The sequence below is a fragment of the Pan paniscus genome, chromosome 21, assembly GCF_029289425.2.
Source record: "Pan paniscus chromosome 21, NHGRI_mPanPan1-v2.0_pri, whole genome shotgun sequence".
NCBI lineage: Eukaryota > Metazoa > Chordata > Mammalia > Primates > Hominidae > Pan > Pan paniscus.
The window spans coordinates 44,064,868-44,086,260 of NC_073270.2; the positions used below are offsets into that span (position 1 = coordinate 44,064,868).

At 49.9% G+C, this 21,393-nt stretch overlaps 1 protein-coding gene across 2 annotated transcripts in view; it reads left to right on the forward strand.

The window, feature by feature from the left end:
- Positions 1-6,013: 6,013 nt before the first annotated feature.
- Positions 6,014-21,393, forward strand: part of LBP (lipopolysaccharide binding protein) — a 32,898-nt gene continuing 17,518 nt past the window's right edge. Inside the window, exons 1-5 of one of the 2 annotated variants that reach the window (XM_003825880.4) lie at positions 6,014-6,172; positions 9,083-9,197; positions 10,363-10,491; positions 13,838-13,993; positions 14,901-14,964. In XM_003825880.4, coding sequence (XP_003825928.2) covers positions 6,049-6,172; positions 9,083-9,197; positions 10,363-10,491; positions 13,838-13,993; positions 14,901-14,964 — 588 coding nt within the window. In that variant the 5' untranslated portion in view covers positions 6,014-6,048. The remainder of the gene's footprint in view (positions 6,173-9,082; positions 9,198-10,362; positions 10,492-13,837; positions 13,994-14,900; positions 14,965-21,393) is intronic. The other variant, XM_057300826.1, reaches the window with a different exon arrangement.

Below are 21,393 nucleotides of genomic sequence, written 5' to 3' on the forward strand. Positions count from 1 at the left end.
CCCTTCTGGGATAAGCATAGCCTTCCTGGGGTTCCTTTTGGAAATGCTGACTTATTAAATAAATATGAGGGAGGAGTACCCTGTGCAAGGAGAGAAGGTGGGGAGGGGCACAGGAAGACTTAAGCACTGTCTTCATCATTTTGCCATGTCCCGCTAGTGGCCATGAGCAGCCCTGTCCCTGGGTCTATCTCTTCAGGCTTATGATCCTATTTAATCCTCATGACAACCGCTAAAGGTAGACAAGGTTGCCCTTGTTTTTCAGATGAGGAGTCTCTAGAAAAGTCGTGTGGCCTGCTAAGCTAACTGTTCAGAGCCTGGGCTCTGGAGTCACCTGGCGGTGGTTTCAAACATAAATCCGGCCCCCTCAAGAGCTGTGTGACTTTGCAAATGTTCCTTAACCTCTCTGGCCCTCTATTTCCTCCTTTGAAAAGGAGAGTTAAAATCTTGCCCTCTCGGCATGAGGTTATTGGGAAGAATCAGAGGTATGATTGATAGGGTCATGGCACAGTGGTTAAGAGTATGAACCATGATCCCAGATATCTTGGGTTTAAATCCCACGTCTGCTATTTACCAGCTGTGTGACTTTGGGCAGTATACTTAATTCTCAGGTTTTCTATTTCTCATCTATAAAGGGAACATCATTATAGTACCTACCTCATAAAGTTGTTATGAGAATCAAATACATGTCAAATCCGTGGTACAGGGGTTGACAACAGTAATCCAAGTTTGCTCTAATTTGAATAAACACAGTTCTTCTTACTATACTGTAAAGACTATATCTGACCAGGTGCAGTGGCTCACGCCCTGTAATCCCAGCACTTTGGAAGTCTGAGGTAGGTGGATCAGTTGAGCCCAGGAGTTCGAGACCAGCCTGGGCAACATGGCGAAACCCAGTCTCCACTAAAAACACAAAAATTAGCCAGGCGTGGTGGCACATACCTGTAGTCCCAGCTACTCAGGAGGCTGACGCACGAGTATCATTTGAACCCAGAAGGCGGAGGTTGCAGTGTGCTGAAATCACGCCACTGCACTCCATCCAGCCTGGGTGATGGAGTGAGACTCTGTCTCAAAAAAAAAAAAACAAAAAAAATACTATATCTGGCTACAGTAGTATTCCCAATGCCTGCCACATAGTTGGTGATCAGTAAGTATTTATTTTAAAAATGATCTGGGATTTCAACCCACATCTGCATAACTCAAAACATTTATGCCAGTGATTCTCAATGTATGATCCAGGGCTGTCTGCCTGAATGGGCCTGACCCCAAGAATCAGAGCCCCTGGCTGGCCAGAACTCTGGATTTATCCTCTCCAGTTCAGCAATAGGCTCACAGTGTAACCTGGGCCAGTTCTCCCTCTCTAGGTCTCAGTTTACCCATCTGTAAAAGTAAGGGCTCTCTGGGGTGAGGAGCTGTTTATCCACATGACCAGCCCTGCTCCATGGGGGCTCCTGGTATCTCAAGACACGCAACCTTCAAGCCACAAAGGATCGTCACTGACGTTACTACTTTTATTTTGTAAGCCCGCATGTCTCAGGGCTCATGTGTGTGTGTCTGTGCGTGTGCGTACACAGGCACACGTTCAGATCTGCAGGTGATGTGGCTTGGGGAGAGGCTGCCATAAATATTAAACTCCCAACTCCAAAGTACCCTGCAGAGATTCAGAACTGCAGGAATTCATAACATCATTCTCTTTCAAGAGTCAGTGTTCTCAGGAGTGTGGGCACCGTCATAGAAAACTATCGAAAAGGAGAGTGAAGCGTTAGAGAACTGCTGAGCTTGGAGGGAACTCGGAGCTCATTTAGTCCCTTGTTCCCGAAGCTCCAAGCACAATCCGTGGTCAGCAGCATCACCCTCACCAGGGAGCTTGTTAAAATGCAGAGGCTCAGCCCCAAGAGGAACATGATGGATCAAGATTTGCGTCTAAACAAGATCCCTGGGGGACTTGCCTGCACGTCTTTGTTTCTGAAAAGCTGTCCTAGTCCCCAGCCCTCATCTGCATTTGGGGGAAACATGAGGAACAGAGGGGTGGAGTTTGTTCCAGGTCCCCCAGCCCATTAGGAGCAGGGCCTTGACAAAAAACTTGTACAGACTTTGGAAAAGGATTCAAAGCTCTCTGAGAGAGGCAGGGGTTTGCACAAAAGATGAATAAGTGCAGAAGAAATGCTCAGTGTTGCTGATTGTGTCCAACAGGGTTCAGGCAAGAAAAGAGAATCCAACTGCATTGGTTCTTGGGATTTGAATAAAGTGGCTATTTCTAGAGTTGGGGGACAAGCATGAGGAAACCAACCAGGGACTGTTTTTCCTAAGGCTCAAGCAGCAAAGAAAAGCATCTGGGTATCCCAGCCCAAGGAGATAATGGGAGCCAAGGACAAGGCCTTACCAGGAGGGACACAGCTAACTGCCACACTTGTGATCTAGAGAAGACAGCAGGGAAAAGTGCCCTGACATCTGACCTCCTGCCATGCCACCCTCTGGCTGAACCCAAGTAGAGATGAGGAAACTGAGTCACAAAGTGCCCAAAGTCACCCCGTGGGGGAGTCAGGACTCAAATCCAGGCCATCTGGCCCCAGAGTCCATAAAGATAAACGTAGGGTTTGTTTATTCCTTTGGCAATTATCTACTATTTGCTGCTCAGTATTCTAGACACTATGGATTCCAAATTCTGGGTTTTTCAAAATCTTTTCAGTAACACTTTTGTAGTCAGAATGTTATCGGTGGCAAGTCCGCAGCACTCCCAGCCCTTGGCTTCTCAGAAGAAAGAATTCAATTGAGAGACGGAGGCAAGTTTTAAAGCAGAGGCAAAGGTTTATTGAAAGAAGCAAAGTACAATTGAGAGATCAAGTGCCCCGCTCAACCTTTGGCTCGGGGCTTTTATACACTGGCTTGGTTCTGGGGTTTCTTCTTCTCCTTGATTCCCCCCTTCGGTGGGCTGCTGCGCCACCCCTGCATGCGCAATGGCCTGCCAGCACTTCGGAGGGGCCGCATGCGCAGTGTGTTTACTAAGGTTCTGCGCATGCTCACTTGGGGTGATTTTCCCTTACTGGTCCGTCGCCGCAAGAAAAAGGTCATATACAAGTCAGACTCCAACATTTGCCCTTCTGCTCATGCTTAAGACCTTACCAGGGAATTGTGGTTTGCTGGCTCCAGATGATGTCAACTATCTGTTAGGGAACTCCTCTCCCTCTTGGCGCCATTCGTGGCCACTTATCATGTCAGAGGGACAGTTTTATGATCGCCTGTCCATCATTTGATGCACTGCCATTTCTGGGGGCCCTCTCCTGCACAAGAACACAATAAACAGCCTTGTTAAAAGAGTCCCTATTTCACTGCAATAAGACTGAGTAGTGGCCAGAGTGGTAGCAGCTGTTGCTTTTGTGGAATTGGATGGACAGCCTGGTAGGAGAAAGGCCCAGGGGTTCTGACCAGCAGTGGGGTCGTGCTGCTCCCTGAGGCCTCTGCTGGGTCCTGGGCCATCAGCAGGGACCTTAGCCAGCAGTGGGCACCTGCAGGGGTGGAGGCCAGGCCTGGACCATGTGGCAGCTCTAAGGTCCAAAGATTGCTGCTGTGGGAAATTCCCACCCCTGCAAATGACTCCCAGCCAGGGACATCCTTAAACTGCTGCCAGAGGAAGAGTGACATCTATGTCCCCATAAGATCCTTATGCTCCAGAATGTCCTTCCCCACTCTTCTCCCCTCCTGGGCAGGCTGAGGTCCAGGAAGCAAAGGCCCCTAGGCACACTGGGGATGCACCTGTGAGCCCTTTCCTGCTCCAAAGCCTCCCAAAGGCTGGCTCCTTACCCTGAGGCCTCTGCTCAGCTTGTTGCCTCCCAAGAGAACCCTGCCCTGACCAGAGTTTTGGAATGGCATCCTGCAGACCTGGACTTAAATTCCTGCTGGGTGACTGCAGCCTACATCACTTCACCCTGCCAAACCTCAGTTTCTTCATCTCAAGACAAGAGTAAAATACCCACCTGGGGTTGCTGATGCAAGGATGAGAGGAGACGTGCAGCTTAACCAGCACAGCGCCTGCACATAGTAGGTGCTCAATAAATATCAGTTTCTTTCCAATTCCTGCCGGGTGCTGCAAGGATCTCAGGAAATGGAAGACTCAGCCCTGCCTGCAAGGAGCCATCAGACTGGTGGTGTGGGGACTGAGGGGAGGGACGGATGAGGATCTCAACAAACCTCAGCCCCAGTGACAGGAGCAACACGGTACAGAGGAGGAGAGAGGCCTGGACTGTGGGGTTCCCTGTGCTTAACGTGGGACATTCTGATCTTAACCTCAGTGCCTGCCAGTGCTGTTTGTGACCTACTGGGAGTCACCCTGTTAATCCCACCACATTCGATTGGTTGAGGCCATCATGAAGACCTGCCCAATTTCAAGGGAAGGGGGCAGAAACATTACCTTTTGATGGAAGGAATATCAAAGAATTCGTGGGCATATTTTTAAAGGACCACAATTATCAAAAAGCAGAGTGGTTAATGCTGTGGTGGGGAAAGCACAAAGGGTTCTGGGACCTCAGAGGGGACCCTTTCTAGAATCCAGAGAAGCATGGGAGTGGTCAGGGAAGTTTTCCTGGGGGTGAGGGCAAAGCAGAACTCACAAATGTAAGCAGGGCTGGGGCAAAACTCTAAAAATTAAACACAGTCTGTACTATAAATTTTGTTTTCCAGAATGAAATTTTACTATCTTTACTTACTGCGAATATATTCCCGGGACCATACCCCCAAGAAAATAAAAATTTTAGAGGCTGGGCATGGTGGCCCAAGTCTATAATCCCAGTATTTTGGAAGGCCAAGCGGGAGGCTCACTTGAGCTCAGGAGTTCGACACCAGCCTGGGCAACATAGCAAGACCTCGTCCCTACTAAAATACAAAAAATTAGCTGGACATGGTGGCTCACACCTGTAGTCCCAGCTACTCAGGGGGCTGTGGTGGGAGGATCACTTGAGCCCAGGAAGTTGAGGTTGCAGCGAGCGATGATCATGCCACTGGACTCCTGCTTGAGCAACAGAGTAGACTTTGTCTCAAAAAATGAAAAAAGAAAAAAAATTGTACATATCAACAAGCAAAAACTTTTTTAACACTTATAATTCTACCCCCACAACCAGAGACAATGCCTCATGACTCCTTGCTAAATATTTTCCAGATTGTTGAACATAGAAGCCTATTTTGAACCCCCCAAAATAGAACCTTACTTTATGGTGCCATTGGAAACGGATGCCTCATGACACCCCTTTCCTTGCCAAGAAATACCTTTATTTCTGCAGCCTCACTTTAAGGGGCGTGTCATAATTCATTTAACCAGTGCCCTGCTGGTGGATACATGAGGTTGGGTCTCACTTCTCCTGTCCTGTTTCCCACAGCATAGCAGTGGTATCTTGGAGCAGTGATTTACTGGCACACTGACTCAATTATGTACTTAGGGGCAAGTCCCTGAAATTGAATTCCTGGGTCACAGGGCATGCAACTGTTTAAACATTTGCCAGTTGCCTTCCAGAAAATTTCACCACCAGCAAGGTTTGAGAGACACTGTTTTCCCATTGGGGGAAACATTTATTTTTTAAATAAACAGAGCCAGTATATTTTAAAAAAGAGAGTTTGGTTGGTGCCAGATGTAGCTTCACTCTCAACCCTGCCGTCTGCTGGGGGTGAGATCTCTAGGGAGCTATGTGGCTTTTTTGAACCTCAGTTTCCTCATCTGCAAAACCAGGCCTTCCTAGCCGAGCTCTTAAGAGACTGGCTGAGATGAGGCAAGATGAACAGTGATGAATGTGGGGTCTTTCTGTGGGGATGGTGGACAGGGATGATCATAGGAGTCAGGCTTCCTCATCCACTGATCTGGGCAGTGAAAACTGGCTTCTAAGTATGACCTTATGACTTCAGTGATGTCGCAAGCAGGTTCCAGTCCCTGTGCCTCCCCTTCCCGCTCCCAGGAGCCCATCCAGCCTCAGGAACTGCCCCCAGCCATCGAGCCTTGGCTACTTAAGGGACCTGGGCCCAATCCACAGCTGGGACAGTCCTGGCCCACTGCACTAGGAATCTAGGATGGGGGCCTTGGCCAGAGCCCTGCCGTCCATACTGCTGGCATTGCTGCTCACGTCCACCCCAGAGGCTCTGGGTGCCAACCCCGGCCTGGTCGCCAGGATCACCGACAAGGGACTGGAGTATGGTAAGAAGCCACATCTGCTGGCTGGACTTGGCAAACCCACGCTCCAGGCTGCTCTGGGTACAGTGGGGACAGGGAGTGGGGACACAGACCGGACCCTCTCCCCGGGGCAGTGCCACCTTCTGGGTCAGGTGGCTCTGGCTCCTATTCTGGCCTTACTGCCCACCAGCTGAGTGCCCTGGACATGTTATTTGTGGTAGTGAGGTCCTCCACCAGCCAACAGAACACAGCTTTGCGTGCAAGTAGTTGATTTGGGAAATGATTCCAGGAAACACTGTAGGGAATCGGTACTGAGAGGAGGAAGGGAGCGCAGCCAGGAGAGAGTGTGCGATTAAACCAGCCACCACCTCTGATGATGGGAACCACTCAGCTGGGAAAATTCTGCGTAAAGTTTGCAAACACATGCCTCTGAACTGGAAGTCAGAATTGTGGTCACCTCTAGAGGCAGGCAGAGACCCTGAAGGGCATGAGGGAGGTCTGCCGGGGTGCTGGAAGTTGCCATATCTTGATCCAGGTGGTGATCACATTCCTGTATAAACATTAAAAATTATTTAGCAATACCTTTAAAATTTGTGCCCGTTAGGTACTTTATGTATATTATTCCTCAATTTTAAAGAATGGGCAGGCCAGGCACAGTGGCTCACGCCTGTAATCCCAGCACTTTGGGAGGCCGAGGTGGGTGGATAGCTTCAGGCCAGGAGTTCGAGGCAAGCCTGGCCAACATGGTGAAACCTCGCCTCTACTAAAAATACAAAAATTAGCCAGTCTTGGTGGCAGCCAACTGTAATCCCAGCTACTTGGGGGGCTGAGGCAGGAGAATCGCTTGAACCTGGCAGGCAGAGGTTGCAGTGAGCCGAGATCATGCTGCTGCATTGCAGCCTGGGCAACAGAGGGAGACTGTCTCAAAAAAATAAATAAAAATAAAACAAAGAATGAGCAAAAGTAGGAGTATTTTTTTTTTTTAATACTGAAACAAAGCCTCCCGACTATCCAGGTGGCAAGGGAACTGGGATATTTATACACCACAGTGATTGATTGAGGGCTTCTGGGCCGGGGGTTTGTCAACTCCCCAGCACTTCTGTCCTGTTGCGTGTACCTGCTTTCTGCAGTTCCAGGACAAAAAGCCTCGGGACATACAGGCTCAGGGAGGCAGACATTGGCAGCTGGGAGTCAACTGTCACTCACTGGAAAGACTCAAGGATATGGACAGGCACTGACCACATGTCTTCTCACATCCCTAGAGCCTCAATTGCCTTGCCTATTAAATGAGATAACAACATTCCCTTAGGTAGGGTTGTTGGGAGCCCAGACTGGCTCGAGACAGGAAGAGGGAAATCAGGGAAGGATTCCAGGATATAGTAAAATGGAAAAGACAGTGGGAATTACCCAGGGACAAGGGGTAGCGTTCCAGGCGGAAGGACCCCAACATGTTTGCTAGAGGGAGAAGAGCAAATTGGAAAGAGGTGAAAGGGGAGGCTGCTGGTCATCTGTGTACCCATGCCTGCCTTGGGGACAGAAACCTGGGCCCCTCAGATCTTGGAACAGTGGGACCTGGTAACTGCTACTTGCATTGAAACTGTAAATCAGGAAAGTTTCTCTTTTGTTCCTTTGCACTGTGCACACACACCATGTTTATGTAAACAGTCCTCTGAGGTTGGGCATTTTGGTCCTTTCCATATTTTTTTTTTTTTTGAAACGGAGTCTCACTCTGTTGCCAGGCTGGAGTGCAATGGCACAATCTCGGCTCACTGCAACCTTCGACTCCCTGGTTCAAGTGATTCTCCTGCCTCAGCCTCCCGAGTAGCTGGGATTACAGGCACATGCTACCACGCCCAGCTAATTTTTGTATTTTTAGTAGAGACAGGGTTTCACCATGTTGGCCAGGATGGTCTCGATGATCCACCCGCCTCGGCCTCCCAAAGTGCTGGGATTACAGGCGTGAGCCACTGCGCCCGACCCCTTTCCATATTTTTAATAATATAAACCCTGTTTGCTGTTCCAGGCATTTACTGAGTGCCTGCTGTGTGTCAGGCACCAAGCTAGGAGTGCTTGTTATCCTCACAGCCCCCTTCTTGCTTTGCAGTTTCAATGGCATGCCAATGAGGAAAGTTTAGTTTAGTTTAGTTTAGTTTAGTTTTGTTTTGTTTTGTTTTGTTTTGTTTTGTTTTGTTTTGTTTGAGACAGAGTCTCACTCTGTCGCCCAGGCTAGAGTGCAGTAGTGCGATCTCGGCTCACTGCAATCTCTGCCTCCCGGGTTCAAGTGATTCTCCTGCCTCAGCCTCCCGAGTAGCTGAGACTACAGGTGCCTGCCACCATGCCCGGCTAATTTTTGTATTTCTTAGTAGAGATGAAGTTTCACCATATTGGCCAGGCTGGTCTCGAACTCCTGACCTCAGGTGATCTGCCCTCCTCGGCCTCCCAAAGTGCTGGGATTACAGGCGTGAGCCACCACGCCCAGCAAATGTATTGTTGTCATTGCTATTTGACAGATGAACAAAGTGAAGGTTGTTTGGGGACTTTGTCAAAGTCACCCAGCTAGAAAGATGCCCTCTTTCTCTAGCCCCCAGATCCTTCCAGTTTCTTCTACACGGGCCAGATGTCATGGAGGACAAGAAGGAGGACCATCCGTCCAAGCGCACAGCACTTTTGCCCTTAGGGATTTGTTGGCAAAGGCATTCCATTTCCGCATCAGTAAAATGGGCATGAACCTAACAATGCCACAGAAATGCAGGGACGCCTCTGAATGTCCCTCATGCTACCTGGCACACAGAGGGGCTCATATCCTGTCATTGTACTTAATGCTAATAAGGATGTTGGCCCCTCTCTTGAGGACAGGTGGGAGCCACCGTAGGGTTTAGAGCAGGGGAGGAGGCAGGCAGATCAAGCTGACTCCCAGCTATTTCCTTTCCACAGTGGCCCAGGAGGGGCTATTGGCTCTGCAGAGTGAGCTGCTCAGGATCACGCTGCCTGACTTCACCGGGCACTTGAGGATCCCCCACGTCGGCCGTGGGCGCTATGAGTTCCACAGGTGGGGCTCTCCCTTCTGCTGCGGCTCTGAAGTGGCTGGAGCTGGCTGTCAGGGGAAATTGGAGAGTGAGGAAGAGAGAGCCTCAGGATTGGGCTGCGGGGGGACCTCTCTGGGGCAGACAGTGGGATAGTTCCCTGAAGAGCTCAGAAGGAAATTCTGGGAAGGAATTGAGCTCCTCCACTCAGTCACGCAGCAAATATTAAGGAAGACCTACTGGCTGTGTGATCTGAGCCTTGATTTCCTTATCTGTAAAATGGAGTTGATCTACTTCCTCCTTCAGAGTGCTCATCCAAGATCCAATCTGGCCACTAGATATAGTTTGGAAGAGAAGATAGACCTTACACTTTAAATCTAGTAGCCCAACGGTTAGAGCTGAAGTTTGTACTTGGGGGAGTCAGGGAAGGCTTCCAGGAGAAGGTGGCATTTGAGCCAAGTCTTCAAAAGATTACTAGACTTGAGCAGCTGATGCTTTAAAAGAGCGTGAACTGCTTTTTGAGGGATGGGCAGTGAAGAAACGACAATCAGACTCATAGCACATTGTACCCCTCCCTGCTCACTGCTGTTGGGCGCTTCCTTCATTCCTGCCTTCTTTTATTCAGTCCATCAGCAAAAATCTATTGGGCATCTACTATGTGCCAGGCAAATAAAATAGAACTTGACCATTCTTTTCCCACTGTCGACAACCTTGCTGACTTTTTTTGGGTCTTATCTTAAGGCTGCCACCATCTTCCCTGAATCTGTTTCCCCCCTACCTGGATGTATCGAGAGAGAGGAGGGTTAGCAGGAACTGCAAACCCAAAGGGATATGTCTACGGACCTTCTCAGGATGCCACCGGGGGTCATTAGATTCATGGGTTCTGATGCTGACTGCAAAACCGTGAGCAATTGCATCCCTTCCTCAAGGTTCTATTTCCCCCTTTGTGGAAAGGGAGCAAGAACACTGCTGACCCCTTCAGTGTGGCCCATATGGTGTGAAGAAAGTAACGTGCTTAGCATGGTCATAAGATCGATGCCTGGGGCACAGCAGGTGCTTACGTGGAGCAGATCCTGCTGGTCTAGTCCCCACTGTGGAGAGGGGAGGCGCAAGGTCCCTGGTGAGGCTGGTCCCTGGTGAGGCTGGGTCCAGGCCCAGGGCTGACACCTCCTTCCATGTCTCTCCCTTCAGCCTGAACATCCACAGCTGTGAGCTGCTTCACTCTGCGCTGAGGCCTGTCCCCGGCCAGGGCCTGAGTCTCAGCATCTCCGACTCCTCCATCCGGGTCCAGGGCAGGTGGAAGGTGCGCAAGTCATTCTTGTAAGTTGGCTCTGCTCCCAGGCCCTGGAGCTCTTGGCCTTGGCCTTCGCCCCATCCTTCTTAGGTCCAAGGTGTTCCTAGCTTATCAGAAAGGCCACGTGATGGACAGATGGAGTCCAAGCCCGGAGGTGGCCTGGGGATTGAGTCCTGGCTCTTGGATGAGTGTCTTTCCATCTCTGAGTCTCTACTTCCTCATCTCCCAAAGGGGACGGGCCTGCTTCCTTGATGGAGTCATGGGAGGGCTAAGTGCGGTAATATCATGTCTCCTTGGTTTGCTTCCCACAGAAGCAGACCTTAGGGCAAGAATTCCAGTGCAATACTTTATCTTGGAAGTGATCTGAGGAAACCCACAGGGGAGTGGGGAAGTGAGGAAGGGAAGGGAAGGGAAGGAAGTCAGCCTGGTGGGCAAGTGAAGCTCTGTCTAGCTGGGGAACTCAGGGACAGCGGAGAACACGCCTCTGAGTTACTCCAGCCCCACGCTGTCACCCCGTCCTCCTGCTTTCCATTGGCCAAGGGCTGCTTCCAGGGGCTCTGGCTCTCAGGCACTTTGAACAGTTCTCTGACCTCAGAGGCACTTGGATGGAAGGGGTGTTCATGTGCTAGGGCTGCCATAACAAGCATAGACTGGGTGGCTTAAGCAGAAATGTGTTTTCTCACAGTTCTGGAGGCTGAGGGCCAAGGTCAAGGTTTTGGCAGGCCTGGTTTCTTCTGAGGCCACTCTCCTTGGCTTGCAGATGGCTGCCCTTTGGCAATGTCCTCACGTGGTCTTTCCTCTGTGCTCAAGAAATCCCATTTCTGAGGCCATGCACGTTGGCTCACCCCTGTAATCCCAGCACTTTGGGAGGCTGAGGCGGGAAGATCACTTGAGGTCAGGAGTTCAAGACCAGCCTGGCCAACATGGCAAAAATCAGTCTCTACTAAAAATGAAAAATAAATTAAAAATTTAAAAATTAGCCAGTTGTGGTGGCAGGTACCTGTAATCTCAACTACTCAGGAGGCTAGACAGAAGAATCGTTTGAACCCTGGAGGCAGAGGTTGCACAGAGCTGAGATCATGCCACTGTACTCCAGCCTGGGGGACAGAGCGAGACTCCATCTCTAAAAAAAAAAAAAAAAAGAAAAAAGAAAGGAAAGAAACCCCGTTTGTCTCCGTATGTCCTAATCTCTTTTTATAAAGACACTAGTCAGATTGGATTAGGGCCCACCCTAATGGCCTCATTTAAATGTAATCACCTCTTCAAAGGGCCTATCTCCAATACTGTGACATCCTCAGGTACTGGGGATCAGAGCTTCAACATTTGAATTTGGGAGGCAGGTGGTGACACAGAGCAGCCCATAACAGAAGGAACAGCCCAAATATGGGTGATATGACCATATTTATACTTGAGACCTGCACTGCCTAAAATAGAAGCCACCAGCCATGCCTTTACTGAGTACTTGAAAAGTGCCTGGTACAAGTTGAGATCTACTCTAAGTATGCAACACTGGATTTGAAGATTTAGTATTAAAAAACAAACAAACAAAAAAAAAAAACAGCAGCTGAGCGTGGTGGCTCATGCCTGTAATCCCAGCACTTTGGGAGGCTGAGGCAGGTGAATCATTTGAGGTCAGGAGTTCAAGACCAGCTTGGTCAACATGGTGAAACCCCATCTCTACTAAAAATACAAAAATTAGCTGGGCGTAGTGGCGCATGCCTGTAATCTCAGCTACTTAGGAGGATGAGACAGGAGAATCACTGTAGCCTGGGAGGCGGAGGTTGCGGTGAGCCAAGATCATGCCACTGCACTCCAGTCTGGGCAAGAGAGTGAGACCCTATTTCAAAATAATTAATTAATTAGTTAATTAAATAAAATAAATAAATTAGCCACCACACCTGGCTAATTTTTTAAATTATTTATTATAAATAAATAAATAAATCTCATTAATATTTTTTATATTGATTACATGTTGAAATCATACTATATATTACTAAAATTAATTTCAGCTCTTTCTTTTTATCTTTTTAATGTATCTTCTGGAAAATTTAAAATTACATGTGTGGCTCTCATTCTATTGCTTTAGAAAGATGGCCGGTTTATATGTTACCTACATATGCACATTTGTTCTAGTTCCATGAAAGGAACTGGCCACACTCTCCTACCCTGGCTTTTGTCACTGAAGTATCTTAAATATCTCTTTCTATGGGCATATGACTATCTACCTCATTTTTTTTTCACTTTTTTGAATGTGCTTTTAAAAATTGATAGGAAATTCACGGAACATAAAATTGATTATTTGAAAGTATACATTCAGTGGCATGTAGTACATTCACAATTTTGTGCCATGTCCACCCCTATCTAACTCCAAAACATTTTCATCATCCCAAGAGAAAATTCCTTACCCATTAAGCAATCATTCCCCATTTCCCTTCCCCCAGCTCCAGACAACCACCATTGGGGTTGGAGACTCCTGGAATAGACCACATTTTGCCCCATTGTTCTCAAAGGCTGCATAACATTGGGTGCCCACAACTTATTCAACCTGTCGCTGCTAGCGGACATGTAGGCTGCTTCCTTTTTTTTTTTTTTTTTTTTGCTACTGCCTATGATGCTTCAGTGAGCTGCCCCACACCACGCGTATATCTTGGCAGGAAGAGACGGGATAAAGGCTTAGAAGTTAAATTACTGGGCCAAAGAGTATGTGTGTTAGAACGAGGAGAGATCTCACTGATTTGTGTTTCAGAAAGCTTGTGCCAATGTGCACTCTCCCAGCCACAGTGTCTGGGACTTCTGTTTACTCGTACATTCAATAGCATTGAGTATTAAAACTTCAAAAGTTTTTTTTGAATCTGATAGGCGAGAACTGGTGTCATTGTTATTTTCATTTTTAATGACTTTTACATGCTTATTTTGTACTGCATTTCCTGTTCATATCTTTTTTTTTCTTTTGAGTTGTTCTTTCTTTCCTTGTTAATTTGTATTGGCTTGTTCTTTGTATATTAGGGAAATAAGCTCATATATTAAGGAAATTGGCTCTTTAGATGTCTCATACTGCAATTTTGTTTTTTACTTTACATATGGCATTTTTTTTGTCCACTGAAGTTTTAATTTTCTATGCTGACAAGTTTATCAAGGATTTCCTTTATGGCTTATGAGACTTGGATAGTGCCTAGAAAGGCCTTCATCCAGCCCTGCCTGGAAATACTGGATCTGGGCTTTCTTCTAGATCTTTTATGGCTTTATTTGTTATTCTTAAATCTCTGCTCAGCTCCATGTATTTGGAGGTCAGAACTGAGCCTTCTATTTTCCCCACAAATGGTGGCAGACCCTGGTCTAGGAACTAACCATGGCTTCTCTTACCTCCTCCAGCAAACTACAGGGCTCCTTTGATGTCAGTGTCAAGGGCATCAGCATTTCGGTCAACCTCCTGTTGGGCAGCGAGTCCTCCGGGAGGCCCACAGTTACTGCCTCCAGCTGCAGCAGTGACATCTCTGGCGTGGAGGTGGACATGTCGGGAGACTTGGGGTAGGTCTCCATCGGGGCACTGCCAGCTGGACTCCTGGTTGCCGCTCCCGGCCAATCCAGCGCTCAGCCTGGCCTCCGATAATTGCAATGATCCAGGTGGCTTGCCTAGGCACTTGAAGATCATTCTCTGGGGAACCCTGTTGAGATGAACAGACTTAAGCCAGGAATATTGGTGCATCATTTTCATTAAAAAAAAAAACTTTCATTCACCTGACAAGGGGACCCTTGTCAGGTGAATGAAATCTGGCTATTTGGAGGAACACAGAAACTTTGGTTGAAGGAGAGTTTGCGAAAAACATACAAGTCCTTGGACAAGTCATTTCATCTCTTCTAGTCTCAGTTTCCTTGATTAGAAAAGTGTGACCGGGTGTGGTGGCTCACGCCTGTAATCCTAACAATTTGAGACGCCAAGGCAGAAAATCGCTTGAGCTCAGGAGTTCAAGACCAGCCTGGGCAACATGGTAAAACCTGTCTCCACAAAAAAAATACAAAAATTAGCCAGGCATGATGGCACATGCCTGTAGTCTCAGCTACTTCAGGGGCTGAGTTGGGAGGATGGCTTCAGGCCAGGCGACAGAGGTTGCAGTGAGCTGAGATTGTGCCACTGCACTCCAGCCTGGGTGACAAGGTGAGATCCTGTCCCCCACCCCCCTGGAAAAGAAAAGAAAAATGTGGATTCTCAAGCCGCTTCCCCAAATCTGCTGAATGTGATCATGTGATTGGGTGCCGCAGGCGCTGGGAAGCCAGACACACCGAATCAGGCTGGATGTGCTGGGACACAGCAGGGCGCCAGGAAGGGGTGGAGAGGGCTCCCTTTGTGGACTGGCCTGACCAGGGACCAGGGCCTGGCTTTCCCAGGCACCCGGCCATCCCCAAGTTCAGTGGCAGACTGTGCTTCTCTCCCCAGGTGGCTGTTGAACCTCTTCCACAACCAGATTGAGTCCAAGTTCCAGAAAGTACTGGAGAGCAGGGTAAGAAGGTCCAAGCCTCTGGCCTCCCCCGAGCTTGGCGAGGGCTGAATGGAAGACCTCACTGACCAATGGCCCTGGACCAGGCCATGGGGGCTGGTTTAGACGTACTTGGGCCCAAAGCCCAGGGAGGACAAATCATTTGCCCAGGTCATGGAGCTGTTGTGGGGCACGCTGGGGACAAAGCTCCAAGTCCGTTCGGTTGGGCAGAAAATGGTCAACTGCTTGACCAAGGGTTAAACAGCAGGGGCTAAACAGAGACTCCAGCCCCTCCCTCTGCTCCACCTTGCTCAGTGCCCCACACTGCCCTGCATTCCATCAAGGTCCGAAAGGAAACCATTCCTCAGGCGCCTGCAAGAGACCAGGCAGGAAAGCTCAGCGAGGGCGTGGGCCAGGTGGGAACTGGGCGAGCTCATGAGCACCAGCCCTGGATGGGGAGGCAGCAACACTGTCAGACTGGCCTGTTAAAAAGGAGTATGTGAAATCTTCAGAGTGTATCATCTTTGACTAAATCAAAAAGATGTCGTGTTAACTTTCAGTTCCTCTAAACACTCATTCATCCCAAAATCCTGTTTCTGAGATATTAGCCAAAGGGTATCTGTAGCAATGACTGTGGGAAGGGAGAAAGTGATGGAGGAGGAAAGGGAAAAACACACACACACAAACACACACACACCACACCCCACACACACTCCCCCCCAGCACACACACACCACACCCCACACACACTCCCCCCCAAGCACACACACACCACACACACATCCTACACACAAACACCCTCCACACACCACACCCCCCACACTCCCCCACACACCACCCACACACACCACCCACACACACTATGCACATCCTACACACACACATCCCACACACCACCCCCATACACACACTACACACACACCCCACACATATACCCCACGCACCACACCCCCCCCACACACCCCTCACACACCAAACACCCCCACACACTCCCCCCACACACTCCCCCCACGCACTCCCTCCACACAACACCCACACACTACACACATCCTACACACCTCACACACCACCCACACACCCGACACACACCCCACACACACACCACACCCCCACACACCCCCACACACTCCCCACACATGCCCCCCACACATCACCCACACACACTACACACATCCTATACACACTCTTCACACACCACCCACACACACCACACATACCCCACGCACCACACACCCCCACATACACCACCCACACACACCACACACCCCCACACACTACCCCCCACACACCCACCACACACTCCCACACACTCCCCCCACACACTCCCCCCACACACACCCCCTCACACACTACCCACCCACACACACCCTCACACACCACCCCCACACACTCCCCCACACACACCCCACACACACACCCCACACAACACCCACACACTACACACATCCTACACACACACCTCACACGCCACCCCATACACACACCACCCCCATACACACACTACACACACACCCCACACATATACCCCACGCACCACACCCCCCCACACACCCCTCACACACCAAACACCCCCACACACTCCCCCCACACACTCCCTCCACGCAACACCCACACACTACACACATCCTACACACCTCACACACCACCCACACACCCGACACACACCCCACACACAGACACCCCCACACACCACCCACACACACTATGCACATCCTACACACACACACCCCACACACCACCCCCATACACACACTACACACACACCCCACACATATACCCCACACACCACACCCCCCACACACCCCTCACACACCAAACACCCCCACACACTACCCCCACACACACTCCCCCCACACACCCCCCACACACACCCCACACAACACCCACACACTACACACATCCTACACACCTCACACACCACCCACACACCCGACACACACCCCACACACACACCACACCCCCCACACACCCCCACACACTCCCCACACATGCCCCCCACACACCACCCACACACACTACACACATCCTATACACACTCTTCACACACCACCCACACACACCACACATACCCCACGCACCACACACCCCCACATACACCCCCCACACACACCACACACCCCCACACACTACCCCCCACACACCCACCACACACTCCCACACACTCCCCCCACACACTCCCCACACACACACCCCCTCACACACTACCCACCCACACACACCCTCACACACCACCCCCACACACACACACCCCCACACACACACCCTACACACACCCTCACACACCACACTGCCAAACTCCTCCCCACACACACCACCCACATACACACTACAAACATCCTACACACACACATCCCACACACCACACCCCCACACACCACACACACCACACACACACCACACACACCCACACACACACACCCACACACCACACTTTCCACACACACCCCTCACATACCACAGCCCCACACACACCCCCACACACCCCCACACACACACCCCCTCACACACTACCCACCCACACACACCCTCACACACCACCCCCACACACACACCCCCCACACACACACACCCTACACACACCCTCACACACCACACTGCCAAACTCCTCCCCACACACACCACCCACATACACACTACAAACATCCTACACACACACATCCCACACACCACACCCCCACACACCACACACACACCACACACACACCACACACACCCACGCACACACCCCCACACACCACACTTTCCACACACACCCCTCACATACCACAGCCCCACACACACCCCCACACACCCCCACACACACACCGTACACACACACACATCACACCCCCCAGACTCCTCCCCACACACACCCACACACACCACCCACATACACACTACAAACATCCTACACACACACCCTGCACACACATCCCACACCCCACACCCCCCCCACGCACCCCTTACATACCACAGCCCCACACACACCCCCACACACATCCCACACACACACACACCCCCCACACACACCCTCCACACACACCTAACACACCACACACATACATAGCACACACATCAACCCCCTCACACACAACCCACACACCCTGCATCCCCCCCACATTCACCCCTCACACACCACACCTCCCCCATACACCCTCCACACACACCCCCACACACATACCACACCCCACACAAACACACACCCCACACACATACCACACCCCACACAAACACACACACCCCACACACACACCCTACACACAGACAGCACCCACACACACCACACGCACCCCCTACACACACACCACACACACCCTACACACACAAAACACACCACCCCCAGACCACCCACACCCCCTACATGCACACACCACACACACCCTCCACACACACACAAACACCACCCACTCACACCACACACACCCCCCACACCGCGCGCGCGCGCGCGCACACACACACACACACACACACACCCCCGTCTGTAGGTCCAACCTCTGGTTTGGCTTTGAGTGCCCCCTCGTGGTTAAAGCAGGAGCAGCAGGCAAACCCCGCATTTTGGGTGTGGCCAGCTGTGCTCTTTCTTTTCTGGTTCTGGGTCCCTGGGATTAAGTGACCCTGAGAAATATGCCAACCTATTCAGGCACCCTGTTGCCATATTGCTGTGCATAACAATAGTGATGTAGCACAATTATAATTATCATAGTAATCACATACCATAATTATTGTTTTGATAAATGTATATAATTAATGCTGTACAGAATATATTATTGTATAACTATTCTGATTTATAACAAAGATGGCTGCTATTTCTTGAGCCTGTAGCTTGGCCAGGGATAATGGGCTCAGCAGTTCACGTGCACAGTCCCTCTGGATCTCTTTTTTTTTAAATTGAGACAGAGTCTCACTGTCGCCCAGGCTGGAGTGCAATGGCGCGACCTTGGCTCACTGCAACCTCCACCTCCCAGGTTCAAGCAATTCTTCTGCCTCAGCCTCCCGAGTAGATGAGACCACAGGCACGTACCACCATGCCCAGTTAATTTTTTGTATTTTTAGTAGAGACGGGGTTTCACCATATTGGCCAGGCTGGTCTTGAACTCCTGACCTCGTGATCCGCCCACCTCAGTGTCCCAAAGTGCTGGGATTACAGGCGTGAGCCACCACACCCAGCCAGTCCCATTGGATCTTAACCTCGACCTTGGAAGGAGGCGCCATTTTCCACATGGACAGAGGAGGCTGAGGGGTGGAGTAGCTTTCCCAGTGTTACCTTGCTGGTGAGAGGCTGAAGCAGGATTGGAGCTTCCTAGAATGTGGAGCAGCTTGTACCAAAGCCCTTCTAGGGCTAGGTGTCTTGGGAAAGATGGAGATCTCACCTGACCCCTGATCCTTAGAGATCTTCGAATTCTCTTCCAGAAAAACTAAGAGCCTGACGCAGGCCTTTCTAATTCCCCACTCAGGGTGGGATGTGGTACCTGGACCAGCAAGGCTAAGGAGAAGAATAAGCACTCATGAATGCTTGCTCTCTGGGCGATATATACTCACTATCTCTTTCCCCAACTTCCCAAAATATTACCAGAAAGGGGTCCTGATCCAGAACCTCAAGAGAGGGTTCTTGGATCTCGCGCAAGAAAGAATTTGGGGTGAGTTCATAAAGTGAAAGCAAGTTTATTAGAGAAGTAATGACGGAAAAGAATGGCTACTCCACAGGCAAAGCAGCAACATGGGCTGCTCAGTTGCATATACTTGTGGTTATTTCTTGAGTCTGTGCTAAAGGGGTGGATTATTCATGAGTTTTCCTGGAAAGGGGCGAGGACTTCCCAGAACTGAGGGTTCCTTCCCCTTTTAGACCATATAGGGTAACTTGGACATTGCCATGGCATTTGTAAACTGTCTTGGCGCTGGTGGTCATGTCTTTTAGCGTGCCAATGTATTATAATTAACGTATAATGAGCAGTGAGGACGACCAGAGGGCACTCTCGTCGCCATCTTGGTTTTGGTTGGTTTGGCCAGCTTCTTTACCGCATCCTGTTTTATCAGCAGGGTCTTTATGACCTGTATCTTGTGATACCAGTCCTGCTGACCTCCTAGCTCATCTGGTGACTAAGAATGCCTAACCTCCTGGGAACGCAGCCCAGCAGGTCTCAGCCTCATTTTGCCCTTGTTCTAGATGAAGTCACTCTAGTTATAACACCACTGACAAAAACACCCTGGGAAGCACTTGGCCTTGCCATTGTATCTTGTGAGTGAGAACCAAAAAGCAGAGAGAGGTTCTGCAAAGGTCAAACAGCCATTGGGGACTGGGCAGGATTTGAATCCAAATTTACCTGGCTTTCCTGCTGCACCCCTAACCACTACCCCAGTCGCATCCTCAGGAGGCCCTGCTGTGTGTCTGCGACTCAGGCATCCCATGCCTCCCCTGCCCAGTCCTTCAGGTCCCTAAAGACTGGGGCATCCAGGCTCCAGGCTTTTGGGATGGTCTGATGGGCTATTGTCTGAAGGAAAGGCAAGAAAGGAGCGGTCTTCAGGGAGATGGATGGAGTTTCTTGGTTCCCTTGCAATCAACCACGAATGTTCCTCACCACACTTGACCTTGCTTTCTGGCAGCTCCTCGCTGCTAAACTCCTCTCCCAGAAAATGGAGCAGCTGCAAAGAGAGGTTAAGATACAGCCCTTTGCCCTCCCAGCCCCCAGCATCACCCTTCCATCAGCAACCCAGCGTCTGATGGATGGTGCCTGCTTACCCTTCAGCACAGAAGCCATCTGTGACCCCTGCACTAGGCCAGGGCTCTGCATGTCCCTCTCCTTCACTGAACATGTGGATTCATTGCACAAGAGGTGGTAGCTGGCTAACAAAAAGCTGTTTAAAGTGAGGACTTTCTCATCGCACATAAACAAAGAAAATATTGACGTATGAACCCAAATGTTTTAATGGTGGAGTTTCAGGCAGCGTCTCCGATGCCCCCTCTTCGAGCTGTGTCAGTGAATGCCCACAGCTATTCTTTGAAAATGGTCTCTTGATTGACATTGCCCTTGGTCTTTCCTGCATAAAACATTAAACTGCTACAAATTCCATCCCAGGTTTCTTTAACTGCAATGAGAATTTAAAGACACTTGCAAAGACATCCCAGTGTAGAATCCTTCTTGATCTTTATGGTTTTTTTTCCTCCTAAGATTTTCTGTTGTCTGGTCCAAATTTAATCTTGTTTTTAGAGGGGTTTTTTTGTTTTTTGTTTTTTGTTTTTTTGTTTTTTTTGGTTTCTTTGCGCCTCACCTTTCCAGAGTATTTATCTTAGGTTTTCATAGAAAGAACCCTTATAGCTGGGGCCAGGCATGGTGGCTCATGCCTGTAATCCCAGCACTTTGGGAGGCCGATAGGGGTGGATCATTTGAGGTCAGAAGTTCTAGACCAGCTTGGCCAACATGGTGAGACCCCAGTCTCTACTAAAAATACAAAAATTAGCCGGGTGTGGTGGCACAT